This window comes from Callithrix jacchus, chromosome 2, assembly GCF_049354715.1.
Source record: "Callithrix jacchus isolate 240 chromosome 2, calJac240_pri, whole genome shotgun sequence".
Classification (NCBI taxonomy): Eukaryota; Metazoa; Chordata; class Mammalia; order Primates; family Cebidae; genus Callithrix; species Callithrix jacchus.
The window spans coordinates 144330540-144346030 of record NC_133503.1 but is presented as its reverse complement, the minus strand read 5'-3'; the positions used below and the strand labels follow the sequence as shown (position 1 = coordinate 144346030).

Below are 15491 nucleotides of genomic sequence, written 5' to 3'. Positions count from 1 at the left end.
AGTGCCCTTGGCACATGAAATATCTTGCATCCTCTGCTATACTAAATAATTTATTAGTATAGCAATAAATAGGAAGTATAGGAAGGCAAGAAAAGGAGAGCAAAATAATTGTACACCAGCAATTGAAGGGGTGTGGCAGTGGCCAATCTGGACTTCCTTCGGGGCCTCAGAAGAATGGTTGGTGGTGTTTGGGGATGTAGCCCTACCATTAATACCCGAAGCTCTTGCGTTTAGATAGGACTAAAGGACTAAAACACACAGAAATAGATGCTATCCCTGAGGAAGGTAATAAGGATACAGCACAGATACTACTTGGATAATTTGGATAATGTAGGTGTGGTATCCCAAGGAAATTCATTTCTGGTACTGCAAGTTTAACACGAGCTTTTCAGGAAATAGACGACTTCAATCTGTATCATTATTATAAGCTGAATTTTTATTTTACTAAATTATCTATGTCAAAAAAAATTCTGTGCCTGGCATGGAATTTCACTCCATCAAGTGTTACAATGATTTTTTTGATTTTCATTACGAGGAGAATGAATGTAGGACAAGTGTTAGGAAACATGGCAATAAATTAGAATATAATTTACAAAAGCAAAAAAATTAACAGTGTACCACATTATTACTGAGTATAAAATAATAACAACTAATCACAATAATACAAAGGTAATTTCATTCTGTGTTATTGAGGATACCTATGTGACATTCATACAAATAAAAAAGTTCCTAATAAAATGGACTGTTTGGAAATCATATGTATCTCACAGGGTTTAAGCATTAGGGTACATTTACCTTTCCTTTTTTAGTAGGCCTTTATCCCATTGGCAGATACTGCTCCCAGGTGCAGGGTACCAGTTTCCCTGGGGTTCCGTAAGTAGTCTACATAGCTCACTACTTTTGGAAAGTCTGCCATGGTGGCCCAGCCGCCACTGACAATCCTATTGTTATTATTTAGGAATAGGGCATCATGTAGCCATAGGGGTGACTACAGAGTAGCAGCAGTATTGTGATGTGCTATGAATTATAATTTTTTTAAACCTACTCATGTTTAAATTCAAGGCCTACCTGAAACTGTTTTATTCTGTTACATTCTGTGTTTGGCTCCCTCCAGAAAGGCACACTGATGCTGCTCCTGGGTGTGCCTACATCCTGCCCTCAGAGCTGGGGCACATCCTGGAGGTGACACTGGCTGCCCTCCTCTTCCAGTATCAGTCACGGTGCTGTGCAGTGCCTGGGGGACGGCCCTCACAGTAGTTGTTTCCAGGTGAGGTAAAAAACAGCTTTTAGTTGGTATTAGGAAATCTTTTTGCAATAAAAACATGAGCTGATATTTATGTTGGAGAAAATCAGATCTGGATTGCAAACCCATGCCTAAAATGTCACAGAAACCACCCACCTTTTATTTGTTTGTTTTATTTCACCAGGGCACATTAGCACAAAGTTAACTGTTCTTTGAAAAGGCTCAAGGGAATTCGGTGCTCAGGCCATGCTGCCTGTGGGCTGCTTGCTCTTCACTGAATGGCTAAGATGGCACCTGGGCTGGTCTTCTAAGGGCATCATAGAGCTGGGCCCTGGTGATTCCTCTTATTCCTGGTGTATCATCGGTAGCTCTCTCTGAAGGGCTCAGGGTTAAGAACTGTGGTTTTGAGAGAGAAAGCAGGTAACAAGATACAGATGGTCATGACTGAGAGTGTAGAGAACATTCTGTGCCGATTGTCCACAGCAAACCTGGGAGTTTAGATTGGCTTTTGGTATCTGAGGTTCTATATTCCTTTTGGGAAAAACCTATTAATCCGCATTAGATCATGGTATATGTGATACACTGACGTGTAATTTCAGAGCACTGTGATGGAACTGAGTCGAACATGCTCTTTGACTCAAAGTATTAACCTTACAAAATAGCCATTTAGTCTTGAGTTTTAGGTGTTGGTGCATGCATGGTGTACACCTGTGTACCATGGGGAGGCGTGTTGGACACAAAGCACATTCATCAAGAACCTGCTGCAAGCTACACGTGTTCAAGTACAAAATATTAATATAAACAAGTACCCTTTTTTATTCTGAGTCTTGCTGTCAAGTCTTGATGAGTAGGATGTGAAACTTGAAGACAGGGAAAATATTAGCTAGTCATTTTAATTTAGGTGGTTGTGATTCTAGAATTTGAGTTTCCCAAGAAACTGGGTTTCACATTTAATTGCCATTCAGAGTATCCATAAAAAATACAAAATACTTGATTGAGTGACTATTAAAATTATGCTTAATGATGTCTAGTCTCCATGAAATTTTCTTCTTTGGTTATTATCCCTTGCCTACTTTAAAACTCACAGAAATAGCACATTATGTGCTAGCACACTCATCTATCCACACACTTAAAAGTGCGTGCACGCGCACACACACACACACACACACACACACACACACACATTTGCTCTCATAAATAAATGCCCTTCTACCATATCAAAGAAGGGACATCTGGAACCCATCGTAATTGTCAGCAAATTGCAAAAGGGTCTGCCTGGTTGTTACCGAGCCAGTCTATCTTTTGCATGGTATCATCTCAGTAAGCTCAACACGTGTGCAGCAATCCAAAGGGCAGAAGCCGTGCTGTGGCTGAAGAGGATGTAAACACAAGTGAGTTGGGGGGACTCAAGAACTAAGGCATCCTGTGTGGTGGCAGCAAAGGGCCCAGTCCTTAAGTCTCTACCATACCCCAGGTCTGGTTTCTGCATGAAATTGAAATGTTTTTCTCTTAAAGTTTTAATGGAAATCTCAGCTTTACTTGCACAATGGCAAGTTGGCCACAGTCTTTCAGCACTGAGTTTATAGACTTGCACAGCTGCAGTAACTGATGCACTGCTTTAAACTATGTCCTTCATTATTGTTCAGTTTAATATAGTTTTATATATATGGCTCACAGCAGTGTTCAGAACTGGGGGATTATTCCTAAGGAAATTAAGTGGAATGAAGAAAAATAATACAAACTTTCATTACTTTTGATTTATAATTGCTCCTTAAATTATAGTTCAAAGCCCGTTTTATAATTTAAATTGTGGTGCTGTTGTAGTGAGATAATATTTTAAGCTATGACTTAAGAATTCTGAACCTTCTTCATTTCCATAGTTGACCAAGTTATAACAGCTACATTTTAAACAGTTTCAAATACAAATGATTCAGTGTCATTGCTAAGTCCATAATAAAAATTATCTTAATGGTCCAAGGAGGTAAACAGGCTATTGGATTTACTCGAAAGAACACAAACGCTCCACAGTAAGCAAGTCTCCCTGTGTTGTTTGGATCTCTCCAATCTGGCATTCCCTCCTAATACCGTGTCCAGCACTTCGGATCAATAAATCCCACTTCACAGAAGTTAAAATAATATTGAAATCTTGTCAGCTAGGGCTGACCAGTGGTTACATTTTCCACAGGGTAATGCATTTGCAAGGACATCAATCCTCTTCCTCTGGGTGGCTCTCTTTGATGGACACATTTCCGTGATGAAACGACAAGGTGCTCTTTCTGACTTTCTGTGGGTCAGTGTCCTTGGCAGGTCTTACAACACATCTGTCTGAAGTATGCTCGACTGCAGAACTTGAACTTCAGCACCAGTGGGCAATAAGCCACTTTATTCACATCTTTGCACTCTAATGAATGGGGGCAGAAAATAGAAAACAATTAGAGGCACATAAACAAGTATATAAACAAGCTGATGCGCCTGCATTTTCAGCAAGGACCCCCTTTGGGCCAATCCACCTTGGCTTCAACCTCCATGTGGTTTTTGTTTTTGTTTTTAAGCATAGCCTGCCTGGTACAGTCTACTAGAAACATTCTTTTGATATATTTTAACACGATTTTTAAAAAAATGTTTGCAAGAGTTTCCTTCCAGATTTTTATAAGTATGGTGTATGCCCACTGTGTCTTGAAAGAATTACCATTTGCTGGGATAAGTGATCACTTTAGACAGCTTGGAAACATGAGTCATTTTTCTTACAGCACTTTTATTGCTTCTTTCTCAAGGGTTATTTTATTCAACAGTGCAAGGTTATCCAAAATCAAACATGAGTTGCATTGTTTGATACCAAAGTACACATGTCTCCAGAGAATCTCTGCATCTGTGAGGCGTGGGGATGGGCCTGGGTGAATGAAAAGGATTGCTGACAGTGGCCTAGATTCAGCATCTACACTAGACAAAGAAGAAAGCTTTGAGGGATTGGCCTCAAATGGCAGCAGTCTGTGGGTTATGGAAACATGTAGAAATGTCTTTTTCTAATTTGGAAGTGAGACATGGTCTTCTTTTTTCCTATGTGTATTTTCTCCTCAGTGCTAGAACTGCCACAGTTGCAGTCTGCAGTTCTTGCAGCCAGAAGGTGAATAAATGATTCTTTCTCCATCTCCCCTTGAGGCTGGTTGCAGAAGGTGGGATGAGGATCCAGTGTAGAGAAAGGGACATGGACCTTTGATTCTCAGAACTGCCCCTGGCCCCATACAACCCCACTACTAGCAATAATGATATTCTTTTCCAGTATTCTGGTCACTTTTGTCTGGGAATTTTAGGATACTCTGCAAACCTAGTAATGAAATGTTCACATGCCTGCTAGAACCAAAGTTCCATCCTCATTTTTCCAGGTAGTTATACTGAAGCATCCTGGGTAAATTGTTTAAGGTAATTAGGAATTAGGCAGGGCAGTGAGTAAAGTTCAGTGTTACAGAACAGTTTTTGTTATTTCCTTGCTTTTTCCTGGCTTCAAAAACCCACTGAAGTTCTAAGAGATCAGATACATTGTACATGAGCCATATGATAAACATGGAAAATTAAGTGCAAAGAAATGGAAAAGTTCCCAGTTCTTATTATTAAAGATTAAGGTAACAATCTTATTGATCTCACTTTTTAAAGGATCCTTTGGTTAAAGTCTTAAAATCTGAAACTGGAACTCCCAAATCCTTTGAAAACATAAGCTCTGCCTCCCTCCAACTCTTTTATTCAAGATTTGACTTACAAAGAGATTGACAGCTTGAAATCTGAATGAAAACTTTTCACAGGATTCTCGGTAAATTTAAGTTTTAGCTGAAAGAAGTTAGAAGGGACAAATCACTTAACCTCTGTGTGCTTAATTTTTCTCACATGTAAAGTAGAAATGATTAGAGAACCCACACTCATTTGTAATATGTACTACATGTGTATCCTTATGAACATCAAATAGAGCAGTGCCCGGAACACAGAAAGTATGGATAAGTGTAGGATACTGAATTGCTATTATTATTACAATTATTAGTTATTAGTATCTTTATTGCCTAACAGAAAGGAAGCAAGGAGTTACACTCCAAATATCTCAATAAGGATGCGATATCTGAACTACTACTGAGAAAATACTGCCCTAAAGACACAAGTCAATTTGAAGACAAAACAAAGAGGAGTATTTCCTGGGGCACAACTTTATTAGATTTACTATTCCATTTTTGGAATAGTAGCTGGACTAGGAAAACTCTGAGTTGAGCAAATTATAAGCGAATTCACCAATTTCCCTTTTAGATTTTATAATCTGATTAAATTATAATACATAATGAATTAAAGAGAATATTCATGAATTGCTTCTCCCTTCACCTGCCCATCCACCCACCCATTAAGGCTATTACAAATATAAATAGTTGGCCGGGCGCAGTGGCTCACTTCTGAAATCCTAGCACTTTGGGAGGCGGAGGCGGGTGGATCACCTGAGGTCAGGAGTTTGAGACCAGCCTGGCCAACATGGTGAAAACCCGTCTCTACTAAAACTACAAAAATTAGCTGGGTATGGTAGCACATGCCTGTAGTCCCAGCTACTTAGGAGGCTGAGGCATGAGAATCACTTGAACCCAGGAGGCGGAGGTTGCAGTGAGCCAAGATTGTGCCACTGCACTCCAGCCTGGGTGACAGATCTAGACTCCATTTCAAAAAACAAACACCCAAATATAGTCAGGGATTCTGTTTCTTAGGTGAGTGCTAGAAGTAAGACTTTTCTCTACATGCAGAGGCCCAGAACACAGTCTTTTGTTCAGAAGCAATATCTAGTCTGTGGTCAGGCTGGAGGCTGGCTATTCGGATGTTCCTTTCTGAACTTTCCAATACCTTTGTTAAGTTAGTTCCCAACTAACTTGATTGAAAGCAGGAAGTCAGTGAGGTCCTGGGAACAGGATGGAGCTTAGGGATGTAGGGATTATGAGTGTCCCCTGAGTTGCGTGCAGCAGCAACACAACCCAGTAGTTAGGGGCAAGAGATCTGGATTCAGGTGGGCCTGGTGGTCAATTCTGGCTCTGCCTCTTCTAGGAGTTGATTGTCCTTTGCCAAGTTACTTCACCTCTCTAAATCTCAGATTCGTCATCTCCAAAATAAAGACTATGATAAGGTCTACTCATAGAATGTTGTGAGGTTTGCATGAGGTAATGCACATAAAGCATGTGCCATGACACCTGGCTCAGAGTAAGCATTATTCATTTGCTTTCATTATTAACAGCAAAGCATCTGCCTCTGAGAACGGTCGTCATGTATTATTTCTCTGGGATCCCTGTCGAAATAAATATAAGCTCAGGAAGGGTTACACATTTACACATGTAAGCAAAATAACAGAAAACTATTAAACAGAAAGCAGGAAAATTATGATGAGGGCAGGAATGGGGAAAGACCTGTGGGAGATCCAGGGACTTCCAGGACTCAAACATTAATATGGAGATTCCTAGACTGTATGGAAGATCCAGTTCCTACTTCTTGGTTTTGCCTTCTAGGAACTGGCCTGACTAGAAGAACGAGTTCATTGTATCTTTAGATTTGATGACAATCTATTCACCAACCATGACTCATCTTTTATTCTCTTTTAACTCCACAAGAGCTTAATTTAGTCGCATAAAAAATTATAACTATTAAGCATATCCTTTGTGTGAGGTACAACATAAACATATATATTATAAATATATATATTAATCTTTTTAAGTTCAGTCATGTGTTGCTCAATGATGGGGATATTTTCTGAGAAATGCATCGTTAGGTGATTTTGTCAATGTGCAAACATCATGGAGTGTACTTTCACAAACCTAGATGGTATAGACTATTGTATGCCTAGGCTACATGCTATAGCCTATTGCTGCTAAGTTACAAACCTGCACAGCATGTTACTGTACTGAATATTGTAGGCAGTTGGAACACAGTGTTAAGTATTTGTGTATCTAACTCTATCTCCACATAGAAAAGATCCAGTAAAAATATACTATTAAAATCTTATGGGACCAACTTTGTATATGTTGTCTGTTGTTGACCAAAACATCTCTATATAGTACATGAATATAAAATGTCAGCTTTATATAGACAGCAAAACATAAGCTCAAAAAGATTATGAAACTCATGTTGGTCATACAGCTAGTTGTCTAAGAACAGGTCTGTCTGACTCCAGAGCCACTCTATTTTGGCAATATTTTTGGTATCTAAATGCAAAAAGTTTCTACCTGTCTATGACTCTGTATTCTTGAGATGACACCCCTGATAAATCAACTTGGAGCATCATAGTCAGATTTTGTTTTTTTTTTAAGAGTTTGCTGTGCCACTTTAGAGAAGAGGAAATATGTTTTTTAAAGGAGGTTTCCAGAATAGCATCTGAATTATTTAGAATAGCCTGAATTATCTTTTTATACTTTCTGTCACTATGTCTTCCTCCTCAAATTTTGTATAAGTACACAAGTGAAAAGGTAATTTTAGGCACACCAAGAAGTTTTAAAGCCCCATTATTACAGAAAGCTGAATGTAATCTTCAAAATATTAGTACCAGTTTTAAATTATATTGGGGCATTCAACCTATCTACCTTTTAGCTTAGCTAAAGAGGACTGATTTGTTGTGCTCATTGAAATCATGCTGATGTAGTTGAGAGGCCTTAATTATAAACTTATTTCATTAGTCTGCTGCATCCTTAAGTCCAGTGCAATTATTAAAGCCTTTTCTCTTTTACCCTTCTGTAGTACAACTTAACTTTTATATATAAAAAAACCAACAACAAAAAAACCATTCTGGAAAATTTGTACATAAATTGAATCACATATCCCATTGAAATTAAAACAATAACAAAATGTTCTGTTTTAATTTCTGAATGATTTATAGTTGGCATTGATTTCTAGCTGATACTTAAAGTGTTTAGAAATTAAAAATTCCTCTATACCCAAGTAGTGCATCATGTGAGAATAAATAATCTAAGAGATCCATGAAAAATAATTACTTAGTTTGAGGTTTTTCTGGTATTATAATCACTGTAGTTAATTTGTTTTGAAGGTTTGAGGATTTACTGTCATATTTTCTTCATGCAAACACACTTATATCTACTGCTTTCTAAGTACTGGAATCTGAGCCAGTGGGTCAAGGATTTTAAGATGAAGGCGCCCCTGATTTTCTCTTCAACTATCATCATGTACCAGCTAAGTACTCTCCTAGGAGAAGAATGGCAAGACACTCTACCCTTTTCTTGTAAGGATATTGGAAAGGTAAGAGATCCTCAAATCGGCAACCAACAGAATGGGAAAAAATTTTTGCAGTTTACCCATCTGACAAAGGGCTGATATCCAGAATTTACAAAGAACTCAAACAGATTTACAGGAAAAAAACAAACAAGCCCATTCAAAATTGGGCAAAGGATATGAACAGACACTTTACGAAAGAAGACATATATGAGGCCAACAATCATATGAAAAAATGCTCATCGTCACTGGTCATCAGAGAAATGCGAATCAAAACCATATTGAGATACCATCTCACGCCAGTTAGAATGGCGATCATTAAAAAATCTGGAGACAACAGATGCTGGAGAGGATGTGGAGAAAAAGGGACACTTTTACACTGTTGATGGGAGTGTAAATTAGTCCAACCATTGTGGAAGACAGTGTGGCGATTCCTCAAGGCCTTAGAAATAGAAATTCCATTTGACCCAGCAATCCCATTACTGGGTATATATCCAAAGGACTATAAATGGTTCTACTATAAGGACACATGCACACGAATGTTCATTGCAGCACTGTTTACAATAGCAAAGACCTGGAATCAACCCAAATGCCCATTGATGATAGACTGGATTGGGAAAATGTGGCACATATACACCATGGAATATTATGCAGCAATCAGAAATGATGAGTTCGTGTCGTTTGTAGGGACATGGATGAATCTGGAGAACATCATTCTCAGCAAACTGACACAAGAACAGAAAATGAAACACCGCATATTCTCACTCATAGGCAGGTGATGAAAAAAGAGAACACATGGACACAGAGAGGGGAGTACTAAACACTGGGGTCTATTGGGGGAAAAGGGGAGGGCCAGTGGGAGGGGGAGGTGGGGAGGGATAGCCTGGGGAGAAATGCCAAATGGGGGTGAAGGGGAGAAAGCAAACAAAACACACTGCCATGTGTGTACCTATGCAACTGTATTGCATGCTCTGCACATGTACCCCAAAACCTAAAATGCAATAAAAAATAAATAAAATAAAATAAAAAATCCCTTGATTTCAGACTCCTGGCCTCTAGAACTGTGAGAATAAATCTCTGTGGTTGAAGCCAAAAAAAAAAGAGATCCTCATCATGTGGTTTCTAGTTAACATCTTGTAGCCTAATTATTCTCTTTTTACACTCCACCCCTGAAAGAAAAGTTGCACTTTACCCAGGGACAGAGACTTCTGGTGGGAATGAATTTATGGAGAATTCCCAAATTCTTATCAGGGAGACTTGGGAACACATCAAGGGCTGAAAGCCAGCCCCCAGGCCCCGCCACGTGAACTGGATCCATTATTAGAATCTGAAGTAATTTGCGAGGCACACTGGAGTGGTTCTCATTGGTAATCTGGGTTTGGGTAGAGTTGAATGATAAAATTAGACAACCTGTTTCATAGGCAACACATGAACCTACTTATCATTGATGTGCCAGTGGGTTTTTCATCAGGTGTTAATCTTTTAAAACTCTGACCTAAAAGACATGCTTTCAAAATACACTGAAAAGAGGTTCATGATTTAGAATGCAATTAGATTCAGATTAAACGTGACTTTGAAGACTTGATTTGGTCCAAGAAATACAAGACCCAAGTCCTCAAGTGCAGTGCTTTTGCATTTATTTCATTGAATGTTGCAAAGCTTGCCTACTTGTCTCACTGGAGTTGGGAGAGATCCTTCATGACCAGGTTGGACCATACAGCATCTCTCTTTGGAGAATGGATGCCTTCTGTAAACTCCTTATATGGTTCAGAAGAAGAACACAGTAAGTTAAGAGTTATGACTTAAGCACTTAAGGGTCTATCTTTTGGATTTAAAAAGTACAAACAGCTGTGCTTCTGACAAACTACCCATGGAAATGCAGAACTTGGTAAGAAGTGAGATAGCAAAGGCTGTGCATGTGTGGTACAGGAGTTGGTGGGGGTGGGGGGAATGTGAACTCAGTATACTTTTCCTAATAAAGTTGTACTTGAGCCCTTGACATTTTACATATTCAAGCTAGAAAAGGATGAAATGGCAACTTTGGCTTGGGAACCTAACATTATTCATTGTAATAGAACAGTCCATCAGCTTATTTTTATCCTTGAAGCAAGATGATATCAGCTATTGAACTTTATTCTGATTTCAATTTCCCATAGACTAGACCATTCCTTTCTCCTTTGCTTTCTCAGTTTCTTTTATTTAGTCTTATTCCCTGGATGTCACCAACATTCAACCTGGAGGTGGTATAATCTCAAACCCAATCCAGGGTTCCCTCCAGACCAGACAGCCAGGAATATGAACCTCAATGCTAAGTGGATTATGAACTCTTTGAAGTGGCAAAGAAAATAACTGGTCTTCCTCACCTCCTTGAAACCAAAGTCTTCAAATGACTTTTACCATTCCTTTACTGATTTTCATACATCAGGTTCCACATTAAAACCCAAATGCAGTAGCTAGTTGGACCAAAAATCTGGGTTTAAGATTTCTGGAGCTGCCTAAGCTTTCCCAGAGCTATTTACATAAGGGAGTCTGAGAGCCACCAAAGCCACCATTAAACATCCTGGGCTGGTCAACCATTATACACTAACCACACCTTTCCTGGCTTGGTTACCAGCCCATGGCACACCATGAATCATTACCTGGCAGCAATAAATACTCTATGACAGAGGGCCTTGTGCTATTGAGAAGCTGAAAAGACTCACTATATAAACTACAAGGGAACTTGAAACTGCATGAAAGATGAATAAAATGGCATTTTGGATAGAATTTCAGGTGAGCTTGAGTAGGTTAGTCCCAACTGACATATGTACTTTTAAAAATTACTCTGAGTATTATTTCAAATGTACTGATACACAGTGTGTCTATAATTCACTTTTAGCAGCAATATAGTGTTACCCTCATCAGTGGCAGTTTGTCAAGATCATGCCTATAATGCTTTAACTCTCTGCCAAAGGCTTTCAGAAATAAAAAAACTAAAGCAGATGTTTAACAAAGCAAATTGTATCTCTCTCCTTCTTCCTCCCATTTCCCTCTTGCTATTTTAATTTTCTGATACCCTACTTCTGATTCTCTTACTATCATTTGCTGCTTAACTTCCCTCCATCTCTTCAATCTCTCTCCATTTATTTTTTAATCTTATTCAAATTCCATTATCTTATTAAAGCTTTAGGGGACTAATACGTTTAATTTTCCTACAGGTGCCTGAACTCCTTCATGACTAATAATAGTACACAGTCATCTAAATCTAAAATATAGGCGTCATCTTGAATGCCTCCATATCACTCATCTTCATGTCAAATTGTTCATCAGGCTCTTTTTATTCTCTTTTCATTTTATTATTTTCCCCCAGTTCATCACCCTTGTTTTATTTTATTTTTTTGAGATGAAGTCTTGCTCTGTGGCCCAGGCTAGAGTACAGTGGTGTGATCTCGGCTCACTGCCTCCTCCTCCTACCTGGTTCAAGGGATTCTCCTGCCTCAGCCTCCAGAGTAGCTGGGACTAACAGGCACATGCCACTATGCCTGGCTATTTTTTTTTTTTTTTTTTTTTGTATTTTTGGTAGAGATGGGATTTCACCAAGTTGGTCATGCTGGTCTTTATCTCCTGACTTCTTGATCTACCCACCTCAGCCTCCCAAAGTGCTAGGATTACAGGCATGAGCCACTGCCTGCCCGGCCTTTTTATTTTTTTAGATGAAGTGTTTCGCTCATGTTGCCCAGGCTGGAGTGCAGTGGTGTGGTCTTGGCTCACCTCAACCTCTACCTCCTGGGTTCAAGCCATTCTTCTGCCTCAGCCTCCCAAGTAGCTGAGGCATGTGACACCAAACCTGGCTAATTTTGTATTTTTAGTAGAGACAGGGTTTCTCCATGTTGGCCAGGCTGGTCTTGAACTCCAGACCTCAGGTGATCTGTCTACCTTGGCCTCCCAAAGTCCTGGGATTAAAGGCATGAGCCACCATACCCAGCCCATCACCCTCCTTTTAATCCCTACAATATCTGCCTTAGTTCACGCCTTCATCCTCTCTTGCCTGGACTCTTAGAACAATTCTTTCTCATTCTACTCCCACACGAGGCTGCCCTCCCTCTGATCCTTTAACCTCCTGTCATCCTGAGCATGTCATATCCCAGTTTTTTTTCACTTGTTCCCTATAACCCAAAGATAGAGTCCTAGCTTCCTTCCACTGCATGCAGAGTCTCTAAAACCAAGTCCCTGCCTCCCTCTCTGTAGCCTCATCTGCACTGCCTGCTCATCTGCCAACCCACTGCAGTGATAGTGAACTGCCTCCATGCCCATTACTGCACACACTTGCCCTCTGCACACTTTTGGTGCAAAAGTTATTGCAGTTTTTTTTTAACCATTATAAGTCATATACTCTAGATGGTGGATGCTCATGGTAAAATTCTTTCAACTTTGCTGTATATTTGAAATGTTTAATTTTTTTCATAATGAAATACTGGCAGCAGGGAAACCATTACCTAAACTTTGATAGTCAAAACAATTCTCAACATTCTATCTGTGGCCCATTTCATTCATAGAGATTCAACTGAAAGACTGTATTTTAGATCCCAATACATCTCCCTGAATCCTGCCCGGTCTTGGGGTAGAGATGAAGTGGTTTTTCAGTAGTCTCCCACTATGAGTCATGGTAACTTGACAGTCCTGGAGGAAAGGGGATCCTCTTCTACCCTCCTGCATTAACCAGAAACTGCTCCTTCTCCAATTTTCTCACCAACTCTTCCTTGCTAAAAGGCATTTCTTTTCTCCCTTGATCTGCTTCCTACAAGCCATAACAGACCACTTTTGCAATATTTTCACACTAGAACCTCTTCTCTCTCTCTCTCCCTCTTTTTTTTCTTTTGGAGACCGAGTCTCACTCCCAAGGAGCTGTGACTACAGGCATGCACCACCATACCCAGCTAACTTTTTTATTTTTTGTAGAGACAGAGTCTCACTATGTTGCCCAGCATGGTGTTGAATTCCTGAGCTCAAGTGATCTTCTCACCTCAGCCTCCCAAAGTGCTGAGATTACAGATGTGAGCCATCACACCTGGCCAAGAGATTTTTTTGTTAAGATAATTTAAAAGACATTTTTTTCCAAGAAAAATACTTTTGTTTGTTATGGATTTTGAGCTCTTCTTAAGAGAGGTAAAGCTAGATTTTCAGAATCTAAAGGGACAAAAAGTAGCAGTAAAGCCAGAGATTTTGCAAAATTTCAAGTTGTGATTTTGAATTAATGTAGCATAGGGCTATACTTCTTTGAAAGAGTTAATTACATGTATAATAGATGCACTGTGTTGAGGCTTAAGTATAAATACAGACCATTCGTAAAGATGTAAGGTGTCCAGATCTTGTTATATAAAATCACTTTCTTAAAACAAAAGTCCCAAGAAAATATTTTTAAATAGTGAATATAATTTTTAAAAATCCTTTGAATTACACAGAGTTGATCAAAAGGACTAGATCTCTTTTGAGGAGGTTTATAAACACACATTTTCATTTGAAAAGTATTAAAAATTATTTGACTATTTATTTGTGACAGGTTTCTTTTTTCAGGGCCCTATAATTTACATTTGTGGCTTCGGATGTTGTTCATGTGCATATATTTGATTCTGCGTCTATTTTCTTATGAGAAGGCAATCTAAACTTCTGGACTATGCCATATTTGTCTTCACATTCCTGATAATTTCTGTCATAGTGACTTGCACATAGTAGCATTCAAGAAATTTCTAATGAATGCCTAAATGAATAAAGAAAGTACTCTCACTTAAATAACAGATTTTAAAAAGTCATGGTGGGGGGTGCATCTGCTGTTAATAAAGGGATTTCCCAATGTGTAAGAAACACAGAAATTCCAGAGCACAAAGACCTTTGTCCTCTTTTATAAACAGCTATATAATTATTTTTCTACATTTTTACGATAAGAAAATTGGCACTTAAAATGCAAGTAGTTTCAAACATATGCTTTCATTATTTGTATAACAAGAATGAATTTAAATTTTCAGGATGATAGAAATCCATTGTCATATCCAAAAAGAAACAGAAGTTTGCACTTCAAGAGTGGTTCATTAGAAAACATCTCTAAAGTTCTAATATAAATCAAACATAGAATATGAGGCTGGCTATGACCTTAGAGTTTATCTACTCCAATTTCTTATTTTATGGATAAGTAAACTTAGCTCCAGAGAGGTTAAGTGACTTAACAGGGCCAAAAAATTAGTTAAAAGGTCAGGAAAAATCTTTGGTGTCCTGATTGCAGTCTGCATATAAGCAGCTTTCACAAATGCTCTACTCAAACTAGACTACAGTAGTGGGTTTATGGGCTCTTCAAACCTTGGGAACAGTAAAGTGAATCATTAGAAACCACAGGCCCCTCCTCCATGGACAACTTACCTTCAGTATTAGAAATGGGGTTACTGTCACATTTGCTTTCACACTGCTGCATTGCTGGAGGCCGAATAGTTTCTGGACAGTCACTAGATGCCTGTCCGGTGTAGGTGAGACACTGCACAGTTCTCATCTGCTGTCCAAGGCCACACTGAGCAGAACACTAAATCCAAAGACACAAATAAAATATTCATTTGAACAATTTACAGGAGGTAAAAAATATACTCTGTCACTTCAAATTCAACACAATATTAACTTTTTTTTTTGAGACACAAGGTTTTGTTATGTTGCTCAGGCTGGTGTCAAATTCCTGGCCTCAAGCTATCCTCCTGCCTTGGCCTCCCAAAATGCTGAGATTACAGGCATGAGCCACCACACTCAGCCACAATATTAACTTTTAAAGCCCAGATGTGGTTCATCTTTGAGAGGTGTATGATTAGGTTATTATACTATCAAACTGGTTTGGATAGTCAAGGATCATGTTATTACTCTAGCGAATAGACTCAATATAGTTCCCAGGATATAATACACAGAGATTTCTTGGGCTATCACTCCAACAAATCCATGCAAGGCTGGTGAACTCTAGCAGGAGTGTCATGAGAAAATCCTTGTGATGAAGTAGAATAATGAGAGATTC

The 15491-nt window shown here is 38.9% G+C and overlaps 1 protein-coding gene across 4 annotated transcripts in view; it reads right to left on the bottom strand.

Annotated features, from left to right (window-relative positions):
• Positions 1-415: 415 nt before the first annotated feature.
• Positions 416-15491, bottom strand: part of ADAMTS6 (ADAM metallopeptidase with thrombospondin type 1 motif 6) — a 334404-nt gene continuing 319328 nt past the window's right edge. For all 4 annotated transcript variants that reach the window (XR_013532291.1, XM_078365433.1, XM_078365434.1 and 1 more), the window contains 2 exons: positions 14861-15017; positions 416-3644 (listed from right to left, as the gene is read on the bottom strand). Coding sequence is in view for 3 of the 4 variants with exons in the window: in XM_078365433.1 (XP_078221559.1) it covers positions 3535-3644; positions 14861-15017 (267 nt within the window). In the remaining variant the exon portion in view is untranslated. The remainder of the gene's footprint in view (positions 3645-14860; positions 15018-15491) is intronic.